The sequence below is a fragment of the Coturnix japonica genome, chromosome 19 (genome assembly GCF_054131305.1).
Source record: "Coturnix japonica strain WE chromosome 19, WE-NBRP24, whole genome shotgun sequence".
In the NCBI taxonomy this organism is placed as follows: domain Eukaryota; kingdom Metazoa; phylum Chordata; class Aves; order Galliformes; family Phasianidae; genus Coturnix; species Coturnix japonica.
Genome location: NC_140681.1, coordinates 4559818 through 4584946, shown reverse-complemented (window position 1 = coordinate 4584946; position 25129 = coordinate 4559818). Strand labels below are relative to the sequence as shown.

General features: G+C 43.0%; 1 protein-coding gene across 27 annotated transcripts in view; it reads right to left on the bottom strand.

The window, feature by feature from the left end:
* The window catches only part of PTPRT (protein tyrosine phosphatase receptor type T), a 391962-nt gene that overhangs the window by 79461 nt on the left and 287372 nt on the right, over nt 1-25129 (bottom strand). For all 27 annotated transcript variants that reach the window (XM_085519547.1, XM_085519558.1, XM_085519559.1 and 24 more), the window contains exons 10-12: nt 22691-22892; nt 20227-20329; nt 2591-2864 (exon numbers count right to left, since the gene is read on the bottom strand). In XM_085519547.1, the coding sequence (XP_085375673.1) occupies nt 2591-2864; nt 20227-20329; nt 22691-22892 (579 nt within the window). The remainder of the gene's footprint in view (nt 1-2590; nt 2865-20226; nt 20330-22690; nt 22893-25129) is intronic.

Genomic DNA, 25129 nt, shown 5'->3' with positions numbered 1-25129 from the left:
TCAAGATAGCCAGAGCTATCTTACTCCAGCTGTCAAAAAACAAGTGCCACACTGCACAAGAGAAGGCAGCAAAGCTCGAGATCTGATTTTGAAGCAATTTGCTGCGCTTGTTTTGCATCCAGCTGTTAATTATGTCCCTTTCAATGCAACAATCGCGGCTAATGGCTACAGAGCCGACAAGAACACCAAATGAGCACAACCCTCCACATACAGAGGAGATGTAAAATAACAATGCAGAATTCCTCTACCATCACTACCTCCTCCTAATCAAGCTTTCTGACCAAACACAGAATGTTTCCTCAAATTAAGCTCCCCCTGGAGCCCTCCGTTTCTAAAGAAGACGTTATGGTTCACTGCACGAAGGCTTCTCATCGCAAGTTCCAGGTGTGCAAACGAAGTTTCATCGTTCCAGATCTGTCAGTGATTAATGAAACTATAGAATGTCCTAATTAAAAAATGAGCGGCGATGCTCTGTTAAGTTTTTCATGTGCGAAGGAACATAAGGCTGGATTGTAATTGTGCTAAATTGTTACTGCCTCAGATATTCTGCAGATGTGCCTTATCCAAAAATGCCTTCCTGCAGCCATAATTTTTGGTAGGCTTCGTGAAGACCACCACGCTGCCTCAGGCTGTTGATAGAAACGAACACCCAGAACTCTTAAAAACAAATTATACTTGCAAACAGTTCTGGGTATGAAAGAAAACATTTACAGCTGCAAAACCTCAGAGGCAAATCAAACCCTAACATTTGAAATGCGTGCCTTAAGGATTCTATCAGGGCAAAACAAGTTCCATGGCTACTCACTTAAAATCCATATTCCACTCCTGGACAATTCACCTATGTCTTTTACTAGCAACACTGCACTTTGAGGATACATAAGCACATAATGTGCTAATGTAAATTATTAATACGAGGCATTTGCTTGCTCAGACATGAATTCAATGCTTCTCATGCCTCCACAAGCTATGGATTGCTGCATACAGACCTTCTGGATTACTTCTTTCTGAAAGGCCTTTTAGTTTCCTTTCTGAGCAGCCCAAGTAATACCTACTTTTTTGAGTACTGAGCTCCAGAGCTCCAGAAAAAGCAGGAGCTGCACATTACTGCTGCCTTACTCCAGAACACCAAGGAAAGCCCACATTTCCATGCTTATTACCCAGTTATGGCATATTAGATTGTACTTGAGCAAATAAAAGTTTCTTCCATCCCTGGGGACCCATTCACTAGCAATTAACTATCACATAAGGGGGAACTAACTAGACACAGAGAAAGATATACATATATTTCACAATTTCCTTTATAGAGCCAAATCTAAAATTGAATTAATTGACGAGTGCTGAATGGAAACTGTAGCAACTAGAAGGGAAAGCAAGGTGAAAAGCAGCACAGTACTGAAGAGATTTGTGCTTGTCAGCCACACTCTGCAGAATGGTGATAAATGAAGGCAGTAAAACAGCATGACACGTTGAGAACCTTCACTGGCATTGCCAGCCTGTTAAAGGACGGACAGTCCTCTGTGATGCACGCCTCCGTTTTGGGTATCACAGTCACTATCCCAGGTGGAGATCAAAGCATTTACCATTCATCTGTGATTGATTTTTCTAATTTTGTTCTTTTAGAGGCGATGTATTAGAGAACGTGTAAAGTTGGATTCAGGAAAGCAATGGCAAAAATACTAAAAACACCCCCCTAGCTAACTTCTTGACTGTGTGTCAATGCTGTAAGTCTCCACAGGAAGCTTGAGTAACCTGTAACATGTATGTGATAACCAAAAGCAACTGGGGAAGTCAGGGGGGGATGCAGCTGAATGACTGCTTAGATTGGGTCTGGCCTGCACACTGTCAGCTGAACAGACCTGCAGTAGGACTGGAAGAGGACATTAGGTCACAAACTACCTTCCAGAAGAATTTAAGAGGGAAAAGAGCCCTCCAGTTTCCTATGAGTGGATTTGTTGGGGCATGATGTGTGTGGTATTTGAGTCTGAAAAAGGGGCAGACTACGTTTTCCATGCAGTCCCCCCATTTTAAATTTGATATCACAAAATAACTATATATTAAAAAATACAGTCTATTATATCCAAAAGGAGTAAGAAAGACAGGCACAAAGTTCCCTTTGCCATAAAACTTGCATTTTGTTCAAGGTGAAAATCTCAACCACAACTGCTAAACTACGGCATGACCAAATGCAGACTACCAGTAATCCAACTTAATCGCTTTTGGTAGTTCTCATCTCATCTCTCCTCTAAAATCACTGTGAACTGACGATTGCAAGGATGTAACAGTTACATCTTAAAAGGACAACAGCCTCTATTCAGACATTAATACAATAAAAACGATAACAAACAATGCACTTCATACACCACGTGCCAACATACGCCCTTTCCATCGCTTGGCACCCCTACAAGTTTCCCACTGCATCTGCAGAGAAAGTTGAGTGAAGGACAAGTAGTGGCATGTATAACTCCCATTAGATTTCTGCAAGAAAGTGATAATCTGCAATTAAACTGTCACGTGATGGAGAAGGGAGGAGAAAGAGAGGGAGGCTAGAGGTAGACATATAGCAGATACAGGCAATGTTCTCTGCACTTACGCCATTTGCCTTGCTAAGAGCCTGGAAGTATATGCTGTAGCTTTTCAGGGGAGAAAGAGGAGCATTCCAGTAGCCATTGTAGGTCTTGTTGTCACCCACAGTGAAGGGCTGTGTGACAGGCAGGTTGATGGGCTTCAGCTCAGCTGCGAAGTAGTGAGGTGAGTCAAGGCTGGAGGCGTTCTTGTAGCTCACTGGGATGGAGAAGCATTCAATGATGTCTGCAGCTCTGCGAGCTTTCTGTAGCTTCTCCTCTTTGACAACGAGTTGATAGACACTGGGAGAAGAGGGGAGAGAGGAAGGTAAGACTAGAGTCCCAAAATCCTTAAACATAAACAGCGTTTCCAACAGTGAAAGTATACAGCAAAGTAACAAAAACACTGTTACATTAGGGTGAGATAGCAAAACAGCTTCTGGCACACCAATAACAGAGGCAATGGCTGCTGTAAGCTGCTTTCTAAAGTAAGGTGCTGCTTCATTTGCTCTATTGCTTTAGCAGAATTACACCTTTGTGAAAGTCAGAACAGATCTCAGTCATGCCACGCTTCCAAAAAGGAAGTACCTACTACAGGATCCAGTCAGTAACAGGTTTCTAATGTACTGAACATTCTCTCCACTCCAGCCACCAAAGTGAAACATGAAGACTTGCTTGGCAATGAGATGACTGCAGTAGAGGGGAGCATCCACAGAAAGCAGAACTACCAGCTCTGTTTTGGATAGTATCAGGGTGCAGGAACCAGTTTAGATGACTAAAAAGATTCTAAGACTGCCACTAGTTTTGGCCCTGCCTCACATCTCTTTTTGTGATACATCCTGGAATGAAAAGGTCTCTAGCAGTGATTCCTGCTGGCAAGTCTCCTCCTACCTTGCATCACTGAAAGGTGTGCTTACAGAGCAGCATACCTGGGTAGGTGGCTTCATCTCTCTCCCAGTTCACTTTTGTTTCAGGAAACAACAACTCTTGATGCTCTTTCTAGCTCTATGAAACCCTAATCCTTTTTGATTCACGCTAAGCCTTTGCCTTGTATGACATGTAATAGCAACCTTGTCATTTCTAGCTCGCTATTTCCAGGCTCAAGGAGGTTGCATTCAAATGCACTGGGGTTGTTTTTTCCCTATTTGTTGTATTTTTTTCCCTCTCTCTCTTTCCAAAGACAGTTAACAAAGCCCTTTAGTTCAATGCTGCTCCAGCTGCGGCAGGTTTAGTGCCTGCTTAACATCACTCACCCCTTTGACAAAGAGAGATAGCGCTGCAGTCATTTCACTTTTTGTCAGGATATTCACAGCGCTGCCCTCACCTGCCTGTGTCGGGCTGCTCTTTTGTTTACCTGGACAGGGGAGATCGATTAGAAGATTGGAGGCAGCCAGCAGCAGATCCCTGTCCCTGCTTTCACAGGCTCATTTCTGCAAGAAGACTGCTCAGGAAATCATCTCACAGAGCAGCAGCTCATCAGCGCTTCTGTGCGGAGCAAAGTTCTGGCCCTTCCCACAGACAGGAGGCAAAACAAAACCGAGTTCGTGTTTCAGAACATATTACTACTCCAGGGCTGCAGGTACTTGGCACGCTCCGTGGTGAGAGTGAAGCAATGAGCACAGCAGGGCCAGGCCCAAAGGCAAATCATCATTACCAATATGACCGATGGATGAATTGCTTGCTATTAAAACTGTCCTTATGCAGGATGGTACTCACATTTGCTAATGCAGCCGGAGCACCCAGACATATGGACACAGCTTTCAATGACATCCTGGCAAGCACTTTGGAAGGCTCTCCTCAATCCTATTGCTCACTGGAGGCTTTAATAGAATATTTTAAACTTCTCTGGTATCTCCTTGCTGATTTCTAAAACAATAAACATGTTTCCCAGCAACACTTCAGGGATTACCATTGAGGACACAGTAGCAGCTTTAAGCAGAAGTGTGTTTAACTTCAACCTCAAGCTCAGCTGCAGAGTTGTAGTTTGCCTTTGGGGACACTGCTCGCTAACAGACTATATGCAGAGTCTTACTCTGACCCTTCACGTTGGCAGCAATAATCCACAATGCTGACAAAAATCCAAGGAAGCTTTTGTTTGCTGACAGAAGTTCTTTGAATTGTGATGGACATTTCTGTGGGGATTTGCCATATGCTTTCTAACCTAAAAATTGCCTGCTTCCTGCTGCATACAATGATACATGCCTGTTTCTGCTGGTTTTAGATGATGTTCCTCTTACACACACACACAGTTCTAATTCTCCTTTCAGCTCATAGGGGCCAAAAGTTCTCTCTTCCTTTCTGCCATACTCACTATATGGAAAGGACAACCTCACTCTTCTCAGTATGCCACATGCAGGCAGGGAGCCCACAGACCTCTCTGGTTTAGAAGGGTTAGTTACCAAGGACATTAATGGCCAGGTAACTGCACTGCTTCCATAATCAGAGAACGTATTTACCTTTGAAGACATTCTCAGTTTCTCCCTTGACTGCTCTCACACCTAATACATTGCCATATGTGCTCATCTTTATCACGAGCAACACATGCATACAGAACCTTGTAACAGATACTCTTTTGCCTCTCAGCCATTAGTGCACACTTCTTCCTATCCTGGCGATAACTCACCCCTTTAACAACCTGGATTTTTAACTTATTTGTTGTGTTTATTCTTTCGGAATCTTATTCAGACATCTCTGGAAGCACAATGGCTCCTTCATGAGCATTCAAGTGAAATTTAATAGATGTCTCATTTGTGTGCAAGTTAAAACAGCATTAATCTAATCAAATACCGTCACCTTTTCCTATGAAACAAGTACTTGAGCCAGCATCGCTGTCATTATTCCCTCTGTCTAAAAAAAAACCCTGCTCCCTGGTGAAACACAGAATGAGTTACAGATGGCATTACTTTGCATTCTTCCCTTTGTGCCCTGGCTCACACCGACGACTGACACAGCGCTGGCACCTCTTAGTGTTGTACCTGCTCGACTCGGTGACCTTCATCATTCAGCCTCACTCCTTCCTTAGGCTCTCTGTTATTTCCTAGTGGTCAAGTGGCCAAGAGAGCAGCCACTCTCAAGGATCACTCTGGACTGAAGATTATCACTCTGGGAACAAAAAAGCCAGTGGTCCTCCAACCAAACGAAATCCATGTGGGAATTGTGGATAGCAAGCACGCAATTACTCACCAAAATGATGGCTGTGTTGTCTGCATTACTGCAGAAGCTCACAAGAAGTGATAATGTGCTGTGATGCATTGTGACCCCTAGGGTTGCAGTCAGGCAGTAGCTCAAAATAAGCTCTGTGAGCATGAGCTGCCCTTCTGGCCTGCAGAGGGATCCAGCTGCAGCCACACTTCTGTTGGGATGTGGAGCATGATCAACCATTTGCAGCTTGTTAAGACCAGCTGTTTTTGCAATACACAGCACAGTGATTATAGGCAAATAAAAGAGGAGTGTTTTCCCCAAAAAGAAGAGCTAAAGGCAAGGAAGAAAAGAGGCAATGGAAATACAGGGGAGGTATCCAAGCTATTCTATTAGCTCTTATTCTGGCTACCAGGTAGGCAGTAAAACTGATCTCCTGGGGCTCTCCTCTTCTCACGCTTCAAAGCTATCGCTTCCAGCCAGTATCAACTAACATTGCTTTCATAGCAGGAATCAATACATTGCTTGAAAATGCCCAGCTGGATAAAAGAAAGTTTCAGTGTCATACATTGAAATTATATTAAAAGAGACAACAAAAGCAGAGCATTGAAACTACCAATTCCGTATAACAACCTCAGTGCCAATAAACTGGAAGACGACACAGTAAAACTAACTACCTCCTTTCAATTTTTAATATCCAGCCACATTTGCAAACACTGCCATCAAATCCACATGCAGCAGGGGAATAGAAGCAGGGGTCTTGCCGTCCTTGTGCTAAGCTACTCCAAACCACCTCACTGCAAACCAGCAACTGCACTGTCCCCATGAATGGCAATGAAGGACTGGTTTCCACATATCCACAGCTTTGCTCTCTCCTGAGAGCTCTCCAGGGATTCTCAATCTGGCACTGATCAGAAGCCTGACTTCCTCGAAGGCTGGAGAGCTCTGTGCCCCGAGGTGCAGCTGCACGCTCTTATTAGAAAAGGAGGCCAAACCAGGCTTCCCTGATAAATCTCACAGGTTTTATATAGATAAAACCACATTACTTTAATAGAAGCTTTTTAAAGTTTTTGACAGCTCCGTTCTAAATCACTGATAAAAGCAGCAGCCATAATGGCCGCCACAGCACAAATGTTGTCTGCAGAGGAAGAAAATGTGCTCTTATCATCATCTACAAGGTAATCTCTTCAATTATGAGTTCTCTATTCAGTGTGGAAGCACAAGTGCGATAATCAACGTTCCAAATCACAGCCCTGTCTCTGAGCTACTGAGAGAGATCTCTGAGCTCTGGCAGACTTCGCTTTCCCTGCTCTTGATTTCTTTTTATGCTGCTCGAGGATGGGCTGAGGAAGCAATTGTCCAGAATCGAGCTGTGTGTTCAGTCCAGACTCCAGTTTGGAGTGTATGATTTGCACAGATATGGAAGGTAATATCAGAGCTTTCCATAAAGCATTCCACATCTGGTCTGTGCACTTTGGTATGCTGACACGGTGCTTCCCATCAAAGAGCATCTCCACTATATCCCTGACAATGACACAGTATGCCAATGATTTCTTCCTAACCCTACAGTGATCTCCTCACTTGACTTATCAAAGCTTAAAAGAAACAATGCTTCAGCAGTTTGGCATCCCCCCTCGGGCCATTTTAGTAATGAATTTTCTTAAACACATCTATAGATCTACATAAAGATCTAATATTTCTTCCTTTGATTTTAATATTTAACACACCAATATACTATCAACTGTGCACTATTTCCAATAATATTTTCACCCCGGGAATAAAACCCAGTGGCAATTAGCACAGACTGATGCCACAATGCATTTTCAGCAGGTTATTTTGAGCAAGTTTTGTAACTCACCCCACAGAGAACAGGAACTTCTCATTTCAGGTTCAAATGCACACAGTATTTTCAGGCTATCTGACAGGCAGCAGGAATCAAGATACCACCAAAGGGTAGAGAGTTTCCTCCTAATAGCTGTCTTAATTCAAAGATGAAAGACAAAAAAAGGCAAAGCATGAAGATGCAAGGCTTTGCCATCCTGACACTGTGTAATCTCAGACCGAGGGCATGCAGCAGCCAATGTGGGCTATGCATTGAATTTCCCGTTACATCCCTTCTGTAGACTCAGCAGATGCAGCACTTCTGAAAAGGTTATTCAAACACATGGAAATCAAACCCAAATACTGTCTGACCGATCTGTGAGAGTTAATGCTGCGCAGAGACAATCAAAAGGCACTGAGTATACACGGACAGGGGCAAAGGTGTGATACTTAGTTGGGCCAACAACCAATTCTTCTTTCCTCTTAATCACGCTACCAAAGTTGTAAAAACATGTTCTCTTAAGACCACGAATCTCCTCAGGAACCTGATTCACAGCCTCAATGGGCAGACGGTATGAATGTGGCGCAACACAGAAATCAGACCATGTATACCTACACCAGCACCTTCCACCATCATTTCATTCGTGACTCCATTAAATCAGGTTAAAACAATTTAAACATATTTGTAAATATACCTGCATGTAAACATGACAACTCAGGGCCTTTATTCTGCCAGCATGGAACCCTCTCCTGCCATAATGAAATAGGACAGGGTTAGATGTGGTGCACGATAAGCATTCATAGAATCACAGAATGGTTTGGGTTGGAAGGGACCATTAAGATCATCCAGTTTCAACCCCCTGCTATGTGCAGGGTCGCCAACCAGCAGACCAGGCTGCCCAGAGCCACATCCAGCCTGGCCTTGAATGCCTGCAGGGATGGGGCATCCACAGCCTCCTTGGGCAACCTGTTCCAGTGTGTCACCACCCTCTGGGTTAAAATCAATGGAAGCCAGAAGCACCATACAGAAATCCACCAGGTCTCCATAGAGCTCACTCAAAAATTAAAGTAACAATAAAGAAGTGGAATTAAATACTGAATAGTAAAAGCAGCGTGCCTCCAGTCCAGGAGAACTTGTACAGAAGGGATTCTGTAATAAATTCAAGAAAAACTCACTATCTCTCAAAAATATTTATTAGAACACTATTGATTTACTATTTAAATTCACAGGAATCAAATGCATAACGCTCAGAGAGCAATGATACTGTGGAAGCTCCATCCTGAGTAGCGCTCTGGGTAGGTGACTGCAATGGGTTGGGCTTGGAGATCTCTTTCAACCCAAGCCATTCCGTGATCCTACAAGGCCAGACACAGAAGCTCATTGTTCTGAGCACACACCACCCCTACCAACACCATGTAACTTCAGTGCAATGCTGAACATTCCCTCAGTAGTTTCCTCTTGCGACCCTGTAATAAAATGCTCAGGTGCCGATACATTCTTGAGAATTGAGTTGTCTGCTTCATACGCTCCAAAATTTCAGCCTTAATACCTCCTATGCACTTGTAATCAGAAGCTCTGAAACTAATCTACAAAGCATAATGAACTGGGTTTCACAGCCATCTAGGATGTACATATAGGGACCCAATACACTGTTCTGCAATTTTCTCTCTATCTGGGCTCTGATTTTAAAGCCATTAAAATCAATTAAAGGTTACAACTATTTCCATACAGCTCCATGTTGGACGCAATATGCTGAAGTTAAGGTCAGCTTTCAATAAACGTTTTTATGGAAAAGAATATGAAATAAAGATTTTCTACAATGTCATCTTCTGCAATATGCTCGGCTATTTCAAAGAGCCAAAAACCAGCCCATTATGAATACTGGGCTGCAATTCCATCAATACAATCATTAAAAGAAATCAGCTTCTTCACATCTGCAAGAAGGCATTCACACAAATAAAGCTTATGAAAGTGATGCTACTTGAGGAAATAGTCTCTCATATTGCAAAGTTATTACACCAGATCTTTCATTTTGAAGTTATTTTCGTGTGCTCTTTAAACACTCATTTAAATTAAACAACTCTTCGCCTACGTTCGCTCCAGTTGAAAATATCAAAATTCAGTCAAATTTGTCAAAAAAAAAAAAAGAAAAAGAAAAAGAAAAAGAAAAAAAAAAAGCAAAGAAAGAAGATGTTAATTGCTGTAGTTGCTATGAAAAAACCCTGCTGAGACAGAGCCAGAGGTAATGCAATCTGTTTCATCAAGAAGGCTGATAAGTCTCTCCACGTTGTATTGCACTCTCACACCCAGATTTACCAGCCTACCATGGTCCTCCCACCCTGAAATTCAGGAAACAAGATGTAGTGATTTCACACTTGGCTAACACTGTTTGGAACCACAGTTTTCATATAAGCATTCGTTTATCATTAGAACTTTATCATTAGAGCTCTATCATGAGTGGAATGGACACTAGAAAAAGGTAATTAAAAGTAAAGACTGATCCTATCCCCACTGGACTAAAGTTCCAACTATAGCCCAATGTTCCTCTGCAGCTGAGCTAATAAACTAAACTAACAACCCCAGCAGTGCCAGTGAACTCCAAACAGAAATGGGTTAGCAGTACAAAGCATATACAGTTGTCAAGAAGACAACTGCACTGAGAGTTGGGGTCTAATGACCAAACGATTCATGTGCTTAAAGCAAAATAGTTACTTAACAAATTGCTTTCTTTCCATGCTCAGACCACCAGAACACTGCATCTACTTACCTGAATTATAAGGCATTCTCTGAAAGTAATGCCTCCTATTTCATGATGTTACCTATCAGAAGCAGATGTTGGTGGGATGGCAGCAGAGGTTGAACCTTCCCACCAATATCCCATTCTATTTTGTTGCCACGTGATAGATGGCAGCAGAGGGGCAGTCTGACAGAATACTGTCTGACACTGAATTGCTTATGAAGCAAAGGGGTGGAATTGAATTCCTCCATGCAGAAAAAATGTCACCCACTGACATTCATTGACACTTGGTGAACAGTGATGGAGATCAAGCAGTGGATGTGAGCACAGCGAGGTGGTGGGTAGTGCACTTCAGAAGTGGAGACAGCAACAGCGTGTTACCTCTGCTGGTGCAGACTGTTACAAGCACAGCATGCAGAATCTTGTTCATCAGTAGCAAAAAAGCACAGCTAATAGTGGTGACTATGCTGAAAAAAATAGTGGTTTGTAGCTGAGAATGTGCTGTATCAAACAGTGTTATCGTGCTCTTCATACCAATTGCAGTTTCCATGGGAATAAATAGGAGGCATTACTTTTAGATGGACCTATGTATATGTATGCATATATATACACACATATATATACACACACACACAGAGTACTTTTTTTAATGCCTTAAATTCCCCGTTTAATCTTATTGAGAAAAAAATGTGGTAAAAGTAACATAGAACTAGAGGGCATTTCAAAGCTCCGTGTTCCATTATCTCAGCCATCTCCATAAGGCTGACCTGGCTTGCAACACAGATTAGACATAATAGCTGCTGCTCCCCCGTGGAATAGGCCCAGTTCCTATCTCTCCAGCTCAATGTTATTTTGTGCTGGCAGATTAAAGATAATGAGTGCAGACAGATAGGGCTTTCGCTGCAACAGGAGCTAATGTTTGTGGCTTTGGAGGTGTTTTTTCCCTCCTGAACCACCTGCCATCTGTTTGATCTAGAGGAAAAAAAAACCACCACAACCCTTTTGTGTTGGTGTCGCTTAGCATTAAACAGGCATCGCTGACTGAGGTCTCGGTGATGGTTGGTTTGTCTTGGGACCTGAAGAAAGTAAGTTTCAAGGACAAGAAGAGCCAAAGCAGTTCTTCAGCCACCTACTGGACTTGGAGAGAGTGGGGCAGGCCCTTCCCAGCAGGTTCTACCATGCCCTCCATAAATCAGGGCCTCGCACAAGGGCTGGGTGTATCTGCGTCTGCTCTCATTGAGTTTGAGTATTTCCCTGAAATTAAGCCAGTTTCCATACAGAAACAAGTTTTTTATTCCATCATGAAGATCAATAGGTGCCGGACTACACAGGGAGAACACACTGAGCTTTTCAAGAGGTGCAAAACACTGATGCTTCTGGCAGCAGGGAGAAGTGGCACCTTCAGCTCTGGAATACAAGTAAGCTGTGGGTGGGAAAAGAAGAAAATGGAAATCCCAAGGATAAGGGTTGGCAGCTGGTCTGTCATCATTTGTAAACACCATCAGAGATCCCCCACAGAGTGGGAATGGGGCAGATTTATCCAACAGGAGGTTGTGCCTGATAAAGACATACTTCACCATTCACTCCCTTCTAAGCTACGCATCTTTTTGATGTAGGAAAAAAGCTGAAACATAAGGTGAATCCTTCATGAGGAATAAAAAAACCAAAACCCTCAACCTGCATCAACATCAGCTCCTGCAATTCCTTTGGAATCAAGGTGGGTACTGAGGAAAGTCAGCATCTTCTGTTCCACTGTTTGACCTTTCCAGTGAAATACCGCTCTCCACCTCTCTCCTCTTTTGCACCAAGGCTACTTTTAATTAAACCAGCCCAATTTCCTCTTCTTTCTGTGCCGTAAGCAAGTCTCTCACCATCTCCTAGCTCTGCCTTTTGCTCTGGAAAAGCGCTGTGCTAGGAGAACTGAAATTACAGAGAGGCAGAACAGCACCATGGCTGGAGAGGTTTACTCTTCCGAATTGTCTGGCTGCATTTATGATAATCCCTTCATTCCATCTGCAGCCCACGCGCTGGTGCAGCAGCCCCCTTTTCTAGTTCAAGAAATTATGCATTCATTATGGAGGAAATTAACACCTCAAAGCAAACTATAATTAGGAATTCTTCAATTCGGTTTATGCTTTTTCAATTAGGCCCTCTATAATTTTAATCACGGGAGCATTAACATGTTTCCGGAATTTATATACCTGTAGTATAATTAAATCCTGAAATGCCTTAGTCTGCAACAGCAAAGCAGAGCTTACTCATCTTCCCTTTTATTGTGGCTTTTGTAGACACAGTGAGGGGCACCTGCTATAGCACAAACACTGCCTGCCATATGCAGGAAGGCACCCGCTTGCCCTCTGAACATCTCGGCCCTGCTGCTGCTGGAGGGATGCTGGCTGGATAGGGCTCATACACTGCTTCCGAGGGGTGATGTTTGCCAGGGACTATTGCCCAGACTCATCCCATCTGCTTTTCAGTACCAAAAGGAGCTGCTTCAATCAGGCAAACCTCCCTCTGTGGCCTGTGAAGGGAACTGAGCTGCTGCCTGTGGGCAAGCTCCCACCTGGGGCATCTCATCCCATCTCAGGGTGTGAATCCAGGGGCTGCTGCAGGCAAAAGGAGGCTCGGTGGTACATCTCAACAAATGCATTTGCCGGGGTTTTAAATATTTTACGCAGTTTGCAATTATCCTTTTATTCTGGGATAACACAGAAGGGGAATACTGACTCCAGGTTCTCCAATGAAAATAAAGAAATGTCTTGGGAAAAAGAAACCCTCACGCTGGCCATGGGGGCATTTTCCCCTGTTCCCTCTCTGTCTTACCAGCTGACAGCTTGATGTGAGAAAATGGCCATCAATTTGTGATTCTCGGCTTAAAGTTCAGACTTCATTAACCTTTTGATTGCTGGAATTTAATCTGACAGTTCATGTGGACAGCATGAAAGATTTATGCAAAAACATTCACTCCCTGACTCTCGATATCCTCGGGCCTTCACAAAGCACACTGAAAAATGTTAGTGAAAGCTTCACTGTGCAGCTAATAAAACGCTACTTGACACAAAAGAATCGTCTCTACGTGTAATTTGATTGCTAAAATATTATAATTAAAATATATGTAAATTTGATGGCTTTCCTCTCCCTTTCCCAGCTGCTGCCAAACTCTCTGCAGAACGGTTTAGTGAGGCACAGCAGGTCATGCAGGCTCAGGGAGCAGCCATGTTTCTGATGGCTGATAAATGGGTAACGGCAGCTTTGTGACATTTTAAGGGACAATACTCTCAGATGCTGCAGTAAGAGAACTTATTTCCAGCACCAGATGAGACAACTGACCCAAAATGCCACTCAGCCTCGCTTTTTAGGGCCAGCATCTGACTCTTCAGGGGAACTAAAACACCCTGAAACATCTATTCAACTGATTATGCCATGCTACATAGAAATCAAAATACTCCTTCCTGACACTTACAGCTGTCACCTTGTTTCCTGACTCAACCCTGCATCTCCGTCATACTCCTCTCTTTGTACAGCACGCAAAGCATTGCTAAGATCCAGAACAACTCCAAGTGTCACTGAAGTCATTCTGCATGCACTACACTCACCATGCAATGACTCCTGCCAAAATGGACACACATGCTCAGCTCTGTTGAGCCCTGCTCAGCTCCCCAGGGGCAGAACACACTGCTGAGGTCAACCTGCAGATATTTAAGGTGAAACTCTGCTGTTTGGTATAATAACCAGCACAGCAGTCTGTGCAGTTGCCATTATTCCCAGCCTCTCATGCAAATTCTCATTCTCTTGGGCACAATCACACACTACTAAAGAAAAAAGCAGCTCCAGTTTACCTTTGGGAGGAAAAGAACTCTGCTCATTTACCTTCAAACTCTTGCCTAAATGAAAGACAGAACCGCCATGCAGGAGAAACCCAGTCTGAATGATATCAGAACAATACCCCTGAGGTATATTACGGGAGATGTTAATTAATACAGATAATTAGGCTTATACTATCAGAAGCGTAGATTGATAATCTCATTCCTCATTAGATACTACAAAATTAAAAGATCTCATGTGATGACTGTTTGCCCTGTGTTCTGATTGCTGTCTCACATGATGCATACATTGGAATAAGAGTTAAGTAAAAGCAGGCTGGGGTTTTTATTTTCCAGGTATTTATAACACACCTATCAATGCAACTGAACTTTCAGAATTACCAAGGGCATAACAATAATTTGTTATGTTCCCCACAGCTTTAAACATCAGAACCTTTTTTATTGCTGATCCCTGACTCCAATCTTTATTTCCAAGCACAAGGTATCCTGTGCAGGAGTTTTAAGAGCAAGAAATCGCCACCCATTCCTGGCATTAATGAATTAATTACTAGCATAAATGCCTGGGGCAAACTCGTGGTAACACTCAAATGTAACAAAGCAAAACAAGCTGAACAGCATCACTCCCAACACAGACACTGAGATGTAAACGCTAAAGCCTCTATCTGCAAAACAAACAAAAACCCAACAGATTTTGCAAATTTATAGCTCCTTGTTTGTAGATCTCATCCCTCGTCTGCCACAGAATCAACGTTATTAAGTTTGCAAATGGTTCTTTTGCAAGGATGGAAAGAACAACCGTGCTTCCAAAAATCATCATCATTAAGATACCAATGCGAGGGATTTAGTTAAGGTTAAGTTCTGTACAAATGGATGGTGACTGAAATGATGAGAAAAAGAATGTCATAAAGATGAACATTATAGCCCATGAATTCAGACTCAGCATTTCTACTTTGTTGCACTGAAATGGAAGACAAATGTTAAGCAGTGAAAGCCTCAGCTCTCCAATGCAAGGTGGAAGCAAAGCCACTCCCCAGCATTACAGGGGATTTTCATTAGTTACTACGGGTTGGAAGACATGAACATGCACAAACATCACAGAGGATTGCTTGGAGAACAGCTTGAGCAGAATAAAAACAGGAAAAAAAAAACACTGTTCTTAGTTGTTCTGTTAAATAACCCAATTGTTTCCACTTGATTCATTTAACAACACAAAAACCAAAAATATTTCCTTTATTTCATGCTTGAGAGACCAAAAATCAGATAATACTCGTGAGTAACATAGGGCTTCGTTCATACGAATTAATTTCTCCTACTGGCTGGCAATATGAAAATATTTGTTTCACCTTTTGCTCAGCACTTCTAAATATATTTAAAACACTTCCAGTTCCCTTCTCCCATTTAGTTGTTCTTATTTCCTTTAAGATGCACATTAATGCAGTGATTAAGCGTACCCAACCGCTGCGCAGATGCATCGTAAACAAATCTGACCTAAATACATTTACCCATCCTTACTCACACCTCCTCCTTACACAACACACACACCCCCAGATACATATGCACAGGGTCATGCGCAAAGTTTGAAAACATATGTTCTAAAACCACTTTTCCTTAGCCCAGCACAGGTTTGGGTGCCTAAAGAGCATCAGATAGGTGCCTAAAGACCAGATAGGTGCCTGCGTGGCAGCAGACATGCGAAAGAGCATCACAGATTGGCTACTGATACACTTTGGAGAACTGCAGCAAAGCGATACAGAGAAATTAAATTCTTATTTTTTCCAGCAAAGAAATTCTCTACCAGCTCAAACTCCTTTGTGTAATTGCACTGTGCTCTAAATGGCCCAGCAGCCCCAAGAGATGGAACGGCATGCCAACAACGCAATCACCCTTAAGGTGAGCGTTTATTTCTACTTTGAAATCCCTAAAACTAATACACGCTCTGAAAATGTGATGTTCTCTGTAATAGTAGTATAGGTGGATACAACCAGCGGCTTCTTAATAAACCAGATGGACTTTCATACCCTCAGCGCACAGCAAACAGCCCAGAGGACTCGTCATGGAGATAAAATCCCTCACAGCGGTATTTTCAGGCAGTGAACGAGATATAAATTCTCAAATAGAGGTCTAAAGATGTCATATGTGAATAATCTATGAAGGACAGACTCAGCCCTCCTGACAATAACGGATTCACAGGCAAAAATTATCTTCAAAATCACATTGGGATTTTTTTCAGGAAGGAGTTGAGGAATAAAGATGGGGAATACTTGCATTCTTCTTTTCTTCTTCTGAACCTATTACAGATGAATGTCAGCCTTCAGCGATCAATCACAACACCATTCATAGGCTTTGGACTGATATAAGAAGCACCAAAAGTTATTTTTAAAGGGCAATTTGGAGTCAAACTCTGCAGGCTTCACCACAAAGAAAGAATGAAATGCCCAGGCCACAAGGGAGGATATTTATGCCTTGCTGATAATCCACCTTTCCTTTGGCAATAAGACAAAGTCTACAGAAGTATAACCAAGTTTATATTATTTGTATTAGTTCATATGAAAGTGTCTTGATTTTTATCTATAGTTTGTTAACGACGTCAAGTTCACAATCATTACTTTTACAAACAACCACATTTTAGTTATTGATCATGAGCACAAGGAAACATCAGAAACGTCTCAATGTTGAAAGTGACTTTGGATTTAGTGCACCCATATTTCACATGAGAGGAAAAACAATGAATCTTTACTGGAATATTCTATAATATTACTCTAAAAATGATCTTGCAAAGCATACTCCATCTATATGCTGCTCAGACTGTAGCAGAATGAAGTAATACAAGGCAGTCACATAACTATCTTTTGGGCAGATACTGGTTTACAATCACAGCCCCGCACACACTCCAATTCACCTCCCTTACATCTAAGAGGAAATATGTAAAATAATTGCTATGTACTGAAGGTGGTTTTTTTTGTTGTTGTTTCTTCACCTTCACATTTTGGAAGGATTCTATTGAAAACCTGGGGCACTGCAGAGCAGAAACTGGCTGCCTGGAGTACTGTCCAAGAGGATGAGATGAGGGGTCTAACTATTCCTGCACAGAGATGGATCTGAAGATCAGAGGTCTTACGAGGTACTGTGAGCAGTAACTATTTCAGATCATTTACAAGAGCCCTTTCTGAAACACCCCAGGCAGGCTGAATAGTCAGGTGGAAAAGGGAATGGATCGAGTAAAGCAAGGCCATGCCTACAAGGGAGGCCAGGAGAGCAGACATCCTACAGACATGATTTTAGAGCACTGGGCATCCTTCCCATCATGTGGGATCCCCTCCACCTACCTCGTACAGTCTCAATGCATCAGTATTGCCTGAAACCTGATTCTGTATCTTCATTAATGCCTTGGTAAGTGAATGGGAAACAGCATCAGAGTAAGGGGGGATGGAAGCACTCTAAGTTTGCATCAAGATTTAAAAGCATTTTGAAAGTCAATTTGATGATAACTATTTGAGATGAATACAAAATACCATACTTGTGAAGGAAAAATAAGCTTAAAACATAAAACAAGTAACAAGACAACAACAAAAAAAAAGAGGGTATATTAACTCTCAGCGTGAATATGAACAAAAAAAACACTATAAAAAAAGCAAAGTGGGAAGAAACACCTCATCCTTATGTGTTAAGTGTCACCAACAGTTCATAACACATCCTTCTCATTGGCTGGATGGTGTTGAAGCCTCTGAGGGAGCGCTGCCTGCTTTTAGATATTGTACTACCAGAGATTTACCCAAACTGGAAAGTGTGCGGAACAAGCTGAAAGAAAAGGGAATTGGGTGGGAAAAAACTAATACAAGGTCAAATTTGTTGGGTTTCCTGAAGTTAGTCTAAGAACAGGCTATATTTATACAGAAAAAGGTATTCAGTCATTGCTCAGCTGCCACAGCTAATAGCTATAGCTCCCCTACCACACACACACTTCTGCTCTGGTTTTCACACTCATCTGTGTCAATGGACTGGGCTCAAGAAAGGAAGTCATCTCATCATCTCGATGTGGCATTTGCAGGGTGTAATATTTGTGGGTACTATACGCCATAATGGAATTAAACAAAGAGTGAAAAATTAGGAAAACTGGTAGATTTTTTTTCCTTACAATGATGCATTTGCTGAAAAAGACGCTATTCACTGAAAGAGGTTAAAGTGTAGGAAATTGGCTTCAAGAAAAATCACAAGACTTTCAATAAAAAGCTGAAATAGCAACACTCTTAAGACAGCAGGTGGTAAAACGAGATACAGGAACGTTCCCCCATATAAAGAAATAAAACAAAACAGAGCTCTGTGATTTTACAGCCATTTTCCAGCACAACAATATCCCTAAAGGACTCAGAAAATAGGCTCCTAAATTTGTTCATATGGAGTAGCAGAGATTAAAAGGGAAATGTTGAAGCCTGAATGATTAGAAAGGGGGTGGTGCTCAGTTTTTAAAATAGATATTTTGCTTTAAACTAATGTCGCAATTTGGGGAAAAACAGTGACGTATATGGAGCACTAATTGAGATGGGACACTTCATTAAATTAAATGAGTCCACATGTGAGTAAGCTGCCTTGAACACTTAGTGAGACACCTTCAAGAAGCACTGGGAACTCATCTGTGGGATGTACAAAGCCTATTCACTTCTGAGAGAATTAGAATGGGATCCAGCCCAGGATTAGTCACAGATGTTTCCTACAAGGCCATCATCCTGTTCCACAAGATCCATCCATACAGCTTCCTGCCCCTAAGTCTTCCACTCTGCAAATGGAAACTGCCCACCTACAGCTGGTGGCACCCCACTAAGCCAGCAGACCTCTGCCAGCCTCCATTGCCTCCTCTCTACATCAAGCTGGGAGCAACAGCTGGCTTGTAACACTGAAAAGTGAGGAGCCTGGATGGATCCAAATTCAGAACAAATGACCTGCAAACACTAGTTCAGGCATTCCTACTGTATAATTACAACAAAGACCTGTCCCTCATGGATACAAGGGCAGGAGATGGAGGCCCGCAGCCTCCTCCATGCTTGCTGAGCTCACACCACAGCACACAGAATCACAGAATGACCCAGGTTGGAAGGGACCTCAAGGATCATGTAGTTCCAACCCCCTGCCTGGCAGGGCCACCAAACATACACCTTTACTAGATCAGGTTGCCCAGGGTCCCGTCCAACCTGGTCTTGAACACCTCCAAGGACGGGGCATCCACAACCTCCCTGGGCAGCCTGTTCCAGGGCCTAACCACTCTCCCAGTGAAGAACTTCCCCCTAACATCCAACCTAAATCTTCCCTCTTTTAACTTAAAACCATTTCCCCTAGTCCTGCTATTATCAGCCCTTTCGAAGAGTTTACTCCCCTCCTGGGAGTAAGTTCCCTTCAGGTATTGAAAGGCTGCAATGAGGTCACCCCGCAACCTTCTCTTCTCCAGGCCGAACAAACCCAACTCCCTCAGCCTGTCCTCATAGGGGAGGTGCTCCAGCCCCCTGATCATCTTCCTGTCCCTCCTCTGGACCCTTTCCAAAATCTCCATGTCTTTCTTGTACTGAGGGCTCCACACCTGGACACGGTACAACAGATGGGGCCTCACAAGAGCAGAGTAGAGAGGGACAATCACCTCCCTATCCCTGCTGACCACCCCTCTCCTGATGGAGCCCAGGATCCCATTTGCTTTCCGAGCTGCCAGAGCGCACTGCTGGCTCATGTTGAGTCTCTCGTCCATCAGGACCCCCAGGTCTTTCTCTGCCGAGCTGCTCTCAAGGACAACTCCTCTCAGCCTGTACAGGTGCCTGGGGTTCTTCCGGCCCAAGTGCAAAACCTTGCACTTTGCCGTGTTGAACCTCATTAGGTTCACCCGAGCCCAGCTCTATAAACAGAAACTCCAGTATTAATGAGGCTCCTGAGGTGATGCTGAAAGGGCAATAACCCCACACAATGCCATCAGCAACCAATCCTGGAGGCTAGCAGCAGGACGCATTTATAAAAAGAAATGCAGAAGGCAGAATCAACAGGCAAGTTGGCCTTGTAGGCAGCATTTGCTTTCAACAGCTCCATTATCAGATGAGAACAAAAAGTGAAACCTGGGGAGGAAAGAGAGGGGAACACTGCAAAAACAAGGGAGGAGGAACCACCCACCTGACAGGGGCTCCACGGGACTGAGCAGGCTTCAGCATGACAGTGATGGTGGTGTCGGTCTCATTCAAGGGCGAGTCCGTGTCGTATTCCGGCATTGATGGTGCTGCAGCAGAACAAAGAGCAACACGTTACTGAGACACCAGTTGCTGCCTGCAGTAGTGATAGCAATGTGCTTATTAACATTTCTTGGAGGCTGTTTAACATTTCTCCAATGAGACATTAAAATACTTTCTCAATATCCGTGACTAATTCTGGGTTGAATCCCATTCTTACTGTGGCCCTCCAGTGCCGACATGGGGCACCTACCTGCAGAATTTTTAATGCATGTGTGAGCTGTGTCTCCTTGATTAGCTGGAAGGTACATTATGAAGTGGGAAAGCATCAAAAGAGAGTAGTGTGGAATTACTTGGGCACTCAAACGGGTATTTAACCCCAGTGCTTTAGTGATGTGTCTACCAGCAAGTGCTGTGGGCAGTGACCGGCCACAGTATCCATCACTCCACCAGTGGTGTTCCTTGTGGCATTATGGAAAACCAGTGACTATTTACACTTAGCCACATCCCTCTTCCTACTTCTGCTTTATTACCTCTTGCTAGGGTCATGTCATCAAGGTGGGACAGGTTTCCCTAGGAAACACAGCCTACTCATTATGTTAATTCTACCTTCCCCAATAGCAGACGTCCCTTAGGGACAAAAAAACTGAAGGTTCTGAGAAGCGCTGTGTTTATTCCAAAGACGTAAGCTTTGTTGAAATATCCCTAACTATAAAGCAAATAGAAGAATTTACATGAAGAACGTAGTCCCACTCAGTTCATCTACAACTCTCAAGGGCAAGCTGCACTGTGGGGGTCCCACATTTAATCTTCTCACAGCAATTTCCACAGTAATCCCGTTTACAATCAGGATTTTTATCTAAATGCCTGAGAACTGTTAAGCACGGTGTTTCCTATTATCAGCTCAGCAACTGACTTCCCTATCCATAAGCTGGCAATGAGTTCAGAACAAATGCCAGTTTGTTGTTTTCCTCTGCAGAAGGCGCTGTGCACTGAGGGAAGCAGTATGAGTCACATAAAGATACAGGGTACCAGCAGTACCCAGTACCTGATACCACTGTACTCTCTGCAAATACACAATTCACACATGCCTACAACATAGATGGATTTCATTTTAAAACTATCAACTTCCAGACAGCCAAACAAAGACATTCTTAGAAGTGAAAACAAGTCAATGCAAATCTCATTTTCCTCCCTACTTCCTTTAGGATTATCTTAAAGCAAGTATAACAGTAACTTGAAAATCCCATGCGTACAGCTGACCACACAACAGTATGATCTAACATCAGAGATGCCTGCATGGGGCCTATTGCAAACAAGAAGTTTAGAGGACAGAGAAATAGAGATGAGAAACTGAGCTCAGTGCTATACAGTTAATAAGCATGCAGGCTTCTAACAAGATCTGAGCACTCCCTTAAAATGAAAAGAAACTGGACAAGAGGAGAAAAGCACGCCCATTCCCGTGCTGTTTTATTCCTCTGGCCAGAGATAAGCAGAGGACACACCATGCCTTCCCTCTGCAGGCAGCATTAAAGCCTGTGGTTTACTCCAGGTGGATGCAACATGAGCTTCTAACTACATCTAAAAGGCTCCAACTTTGCTGATGGTCAGTGCAAAGAACAGAGATAGTTTATTTCCTTAAAATTTTACACTGTTACTTACTGCTAACAACTTACCAACCAGTTCTGAAGATAAGGGAAAATACAGAGCTGCATATTTCAACATTACAATTGTCCCAAAAGTTTGATTTGATGTCATTTAGATACACCAAAAAAACATTCATTTTAAGCTCTGTTATGAGAATTTCACTAAGCCAGGTTCCCTATTTCATTCTGCACATGTTCATTCAATGTCATCTCAGCCACCACCTCACCCAGCTGAGCTATAGGTAGCCAGATCAAGTTTCCTCGCTTCTCCTGAGCACCCAGGAGCTTTCTCTCTGCAGTTCCTCCTGATCTGAGTGCCTCTCACATCCTTGTCTGCCTACCTGGAGCTCTCCTCCTGGCCTTACTCAGGAAGAAAGAAATACTGTTTCCCTTCTTTATTTTCATCTCCTTCTGCTATTAATTCAATTACTTCAATTACTGTGTCCATTTTTGGTGAGTTCTTGAGATGAAGCCACACTTTTGAAGGAGAATCTGTGACTGAATATATAATTTGAATAGCCCGTTGTAGTGAGGGTTTATCTATAGAAGCAACAAAGGTTCCCATCTGAAATCCTCCAAAGGCATCCACAAACAAACCCTTGCATTGTAATCTGAACGAACACAGATAATAGATTGTGGTCCCCATGAAACTCATGGAGGAGACACCAAACTGAATGAATGAATTTTTACTGTTTCACTCATCAGCTGTAGATCTAAAGAACAAAGCCCTGCAAAGTTCCTTTTTTGTCTTCCCCAAAGCAATACCTGAAATCTTAGTTGCGATCCGTGTTGTGATGGGTGGCCCAAAGCCCTTCACTGTGCTGGCTTTGATGGTGAATGAATACGTAGTCCCTGGGTATAATCCTACAAAGAGGTGATGCGTTTCATTCCTTAGTTTGAAGACTTTCCCTCTTTGGCTGGACAGGTCAGCACTGGGATCCAGAGACCCAACGGCCTTGTAAGTAATCTGCAAATGAAGAACAAGGACAGTGAGGTGACAGGGGTCTTCTGCACCTGGCCTCCCTCTACAACCCTTTTCTACTCCCCTTTTGGAACTCCAGATCGAAAATAAAAGGGAAGATAAGCGCAGTATCACCAGTGAACCTCCCTGTTTGGATGCTGCCATGTGAATATCACCATTTTTCCAGGCTTTGCTTTGGATGAAACCTATTTCTTCCCTTCAGCATGTAGTGACGTACAACAAAAGGCACCAAGAACTGCTTTTTGTTCCCAATCCCAAACTTCTGCAGCTGAAACTGAGCACAGCACAACCTGCAGAACTCTTATGTGAATTTCCCATTCGACCCTCTCAGCACAGGGGAACTTTCTCTGCACGCAGGGATACATTTTCCACCAGGAAGTTGTTGTTTTCAGCAGGCTTTGTGAGAAGAAACAGGAGGCTGTTACTGACAACAAAACTGCCTGAATTCTTCTCCTAAGCCAAAGACATCGTGCCAAAATGAAAGACTGAAATTAAATGACAGGTCCACATGAAATAAACATCACCAAGCCTTTAGACAACAGTCCCACTTGTTTTCCTTGAGCTCACAAGACGGTTGCTGATAGAATTCCCTGTTTTTAGCCCCGGGCTGCAGGCTCACACACAGCACCCACCATGCCTGAGAGCAATCCAGCCGGGCTGCAGCCCCACATGCTCTGCACCTCTAACACACCTGCAGGGGAACCCAGGCTGAACACACACCTTTGAAATTCTGCTTGAGCTCCGTTCTGCTTGCCCACGACAACCCCGCTGATACGCAGACACTTGCAAGGAGAGCTCATGACTTATTTACCAGCCAATTCTTCCCTCACCCTCCAAATTCAATCCAGAGGCAGCTCAATTTCAACTGAGCTGTCAATATAATATAATGCGCTCCGCTGCTCTCCTAACCTTTCCTTATATTATGGGATCCTCGCTTATTTGTAATGAAACACTATGAATAAATCAATGTATGTTAATATATGAAGTCTTCAATATTTTATGGAGGACTCCATGAAAATCTCATTCCTGGCTTTGCTGAACGAGTCTTTGAAAATTTCTAAGTTGTGACAGGAAGAAAATGTTCAGTTCAGAGGAAAAATAAATAAACAATATTTAGAAGATGGGGCTTTAATAGGAACAGGATAAAAAAGGAATTAGAAATAAGCAGCTTGCAGGCGATTCCATTGCAAACCTGCTAACTTTTCCAGGAATTACAACTGGCTTTTAAATTTTTATTGCTTGCTGGAGACCTGAGAAAGAGACAGAACTTGGCGCAGTGATCATTAAAACAAGGCAATTAAATGCAGGAGGAGAAACGCTTAGTCCTGCTCCTTGTCCTCAGATACAGTGAGGTGCCTGTGCACCTCTACCTGCAGAACCTGAATGGGATCAAAGACCTTAAACAAAGAGATGGGACCCAGCCAAGGCAAACTCCAGAATGAAAAATGCATGCATGGTGTTTATTAGGAACGAACTGCTGCAGTCTGTACACTCTATTTGTAAACAGTGTTAGAGCAGTGATAATTCCATGTGCTTCTGCAGAAGGAAATAACGTGGAGTTTGGGAAAAAGATGAGGAACATCCACAAGGGCACAAGGCTCCAAGCTCATGGGGTGTCCTCTGCAAAGCCATGGCTGTTTGTTTGCCAACACGCTGCTCAGAAGGCCAGAAATGAAAGTGGAAGATGAAACTGTCCTCAATCTGTATTTAAATAAATGCACTCGCTTACCTTTACCAGTTCTAAAGTTAGTACAAAATGGGTTATTTTTCTTCATCAATATACATGCGTATCCCCTAAAGGCAAGTGGGTAAAAATGTTCTTGAGAGAGAGGAAAAAAACAATAACAAAAAGGAAAAGCACTGAAATAAAAAGAGAGGGAGGTTTGCTGCTCACTAAACGAGCACAAGGGATCTTAAACCAGCATGGGTTCAACTCATAAGAAGTGGGAAGGAGAAAACAGCACTTAAGAGAACACATCCAAGATTATTTGAGGTTACAGCCTGGGCCAACGTTCATAAAGACCACTGACTCAAATCAGTCACTGCCCCAAATGAGTTCTTCTAAGGACATTTAAACTGTGGTAAAGACACATTCCTGACATAACCAAACTGCAAGATGGTTCCTGCAGCACAGACCATTCACACGGATATGAACCTTACTAACCCAGGTAAGTGAGAACAATCCTTGCCCCCAAAACACAACAATTTTAATATGGGAACAG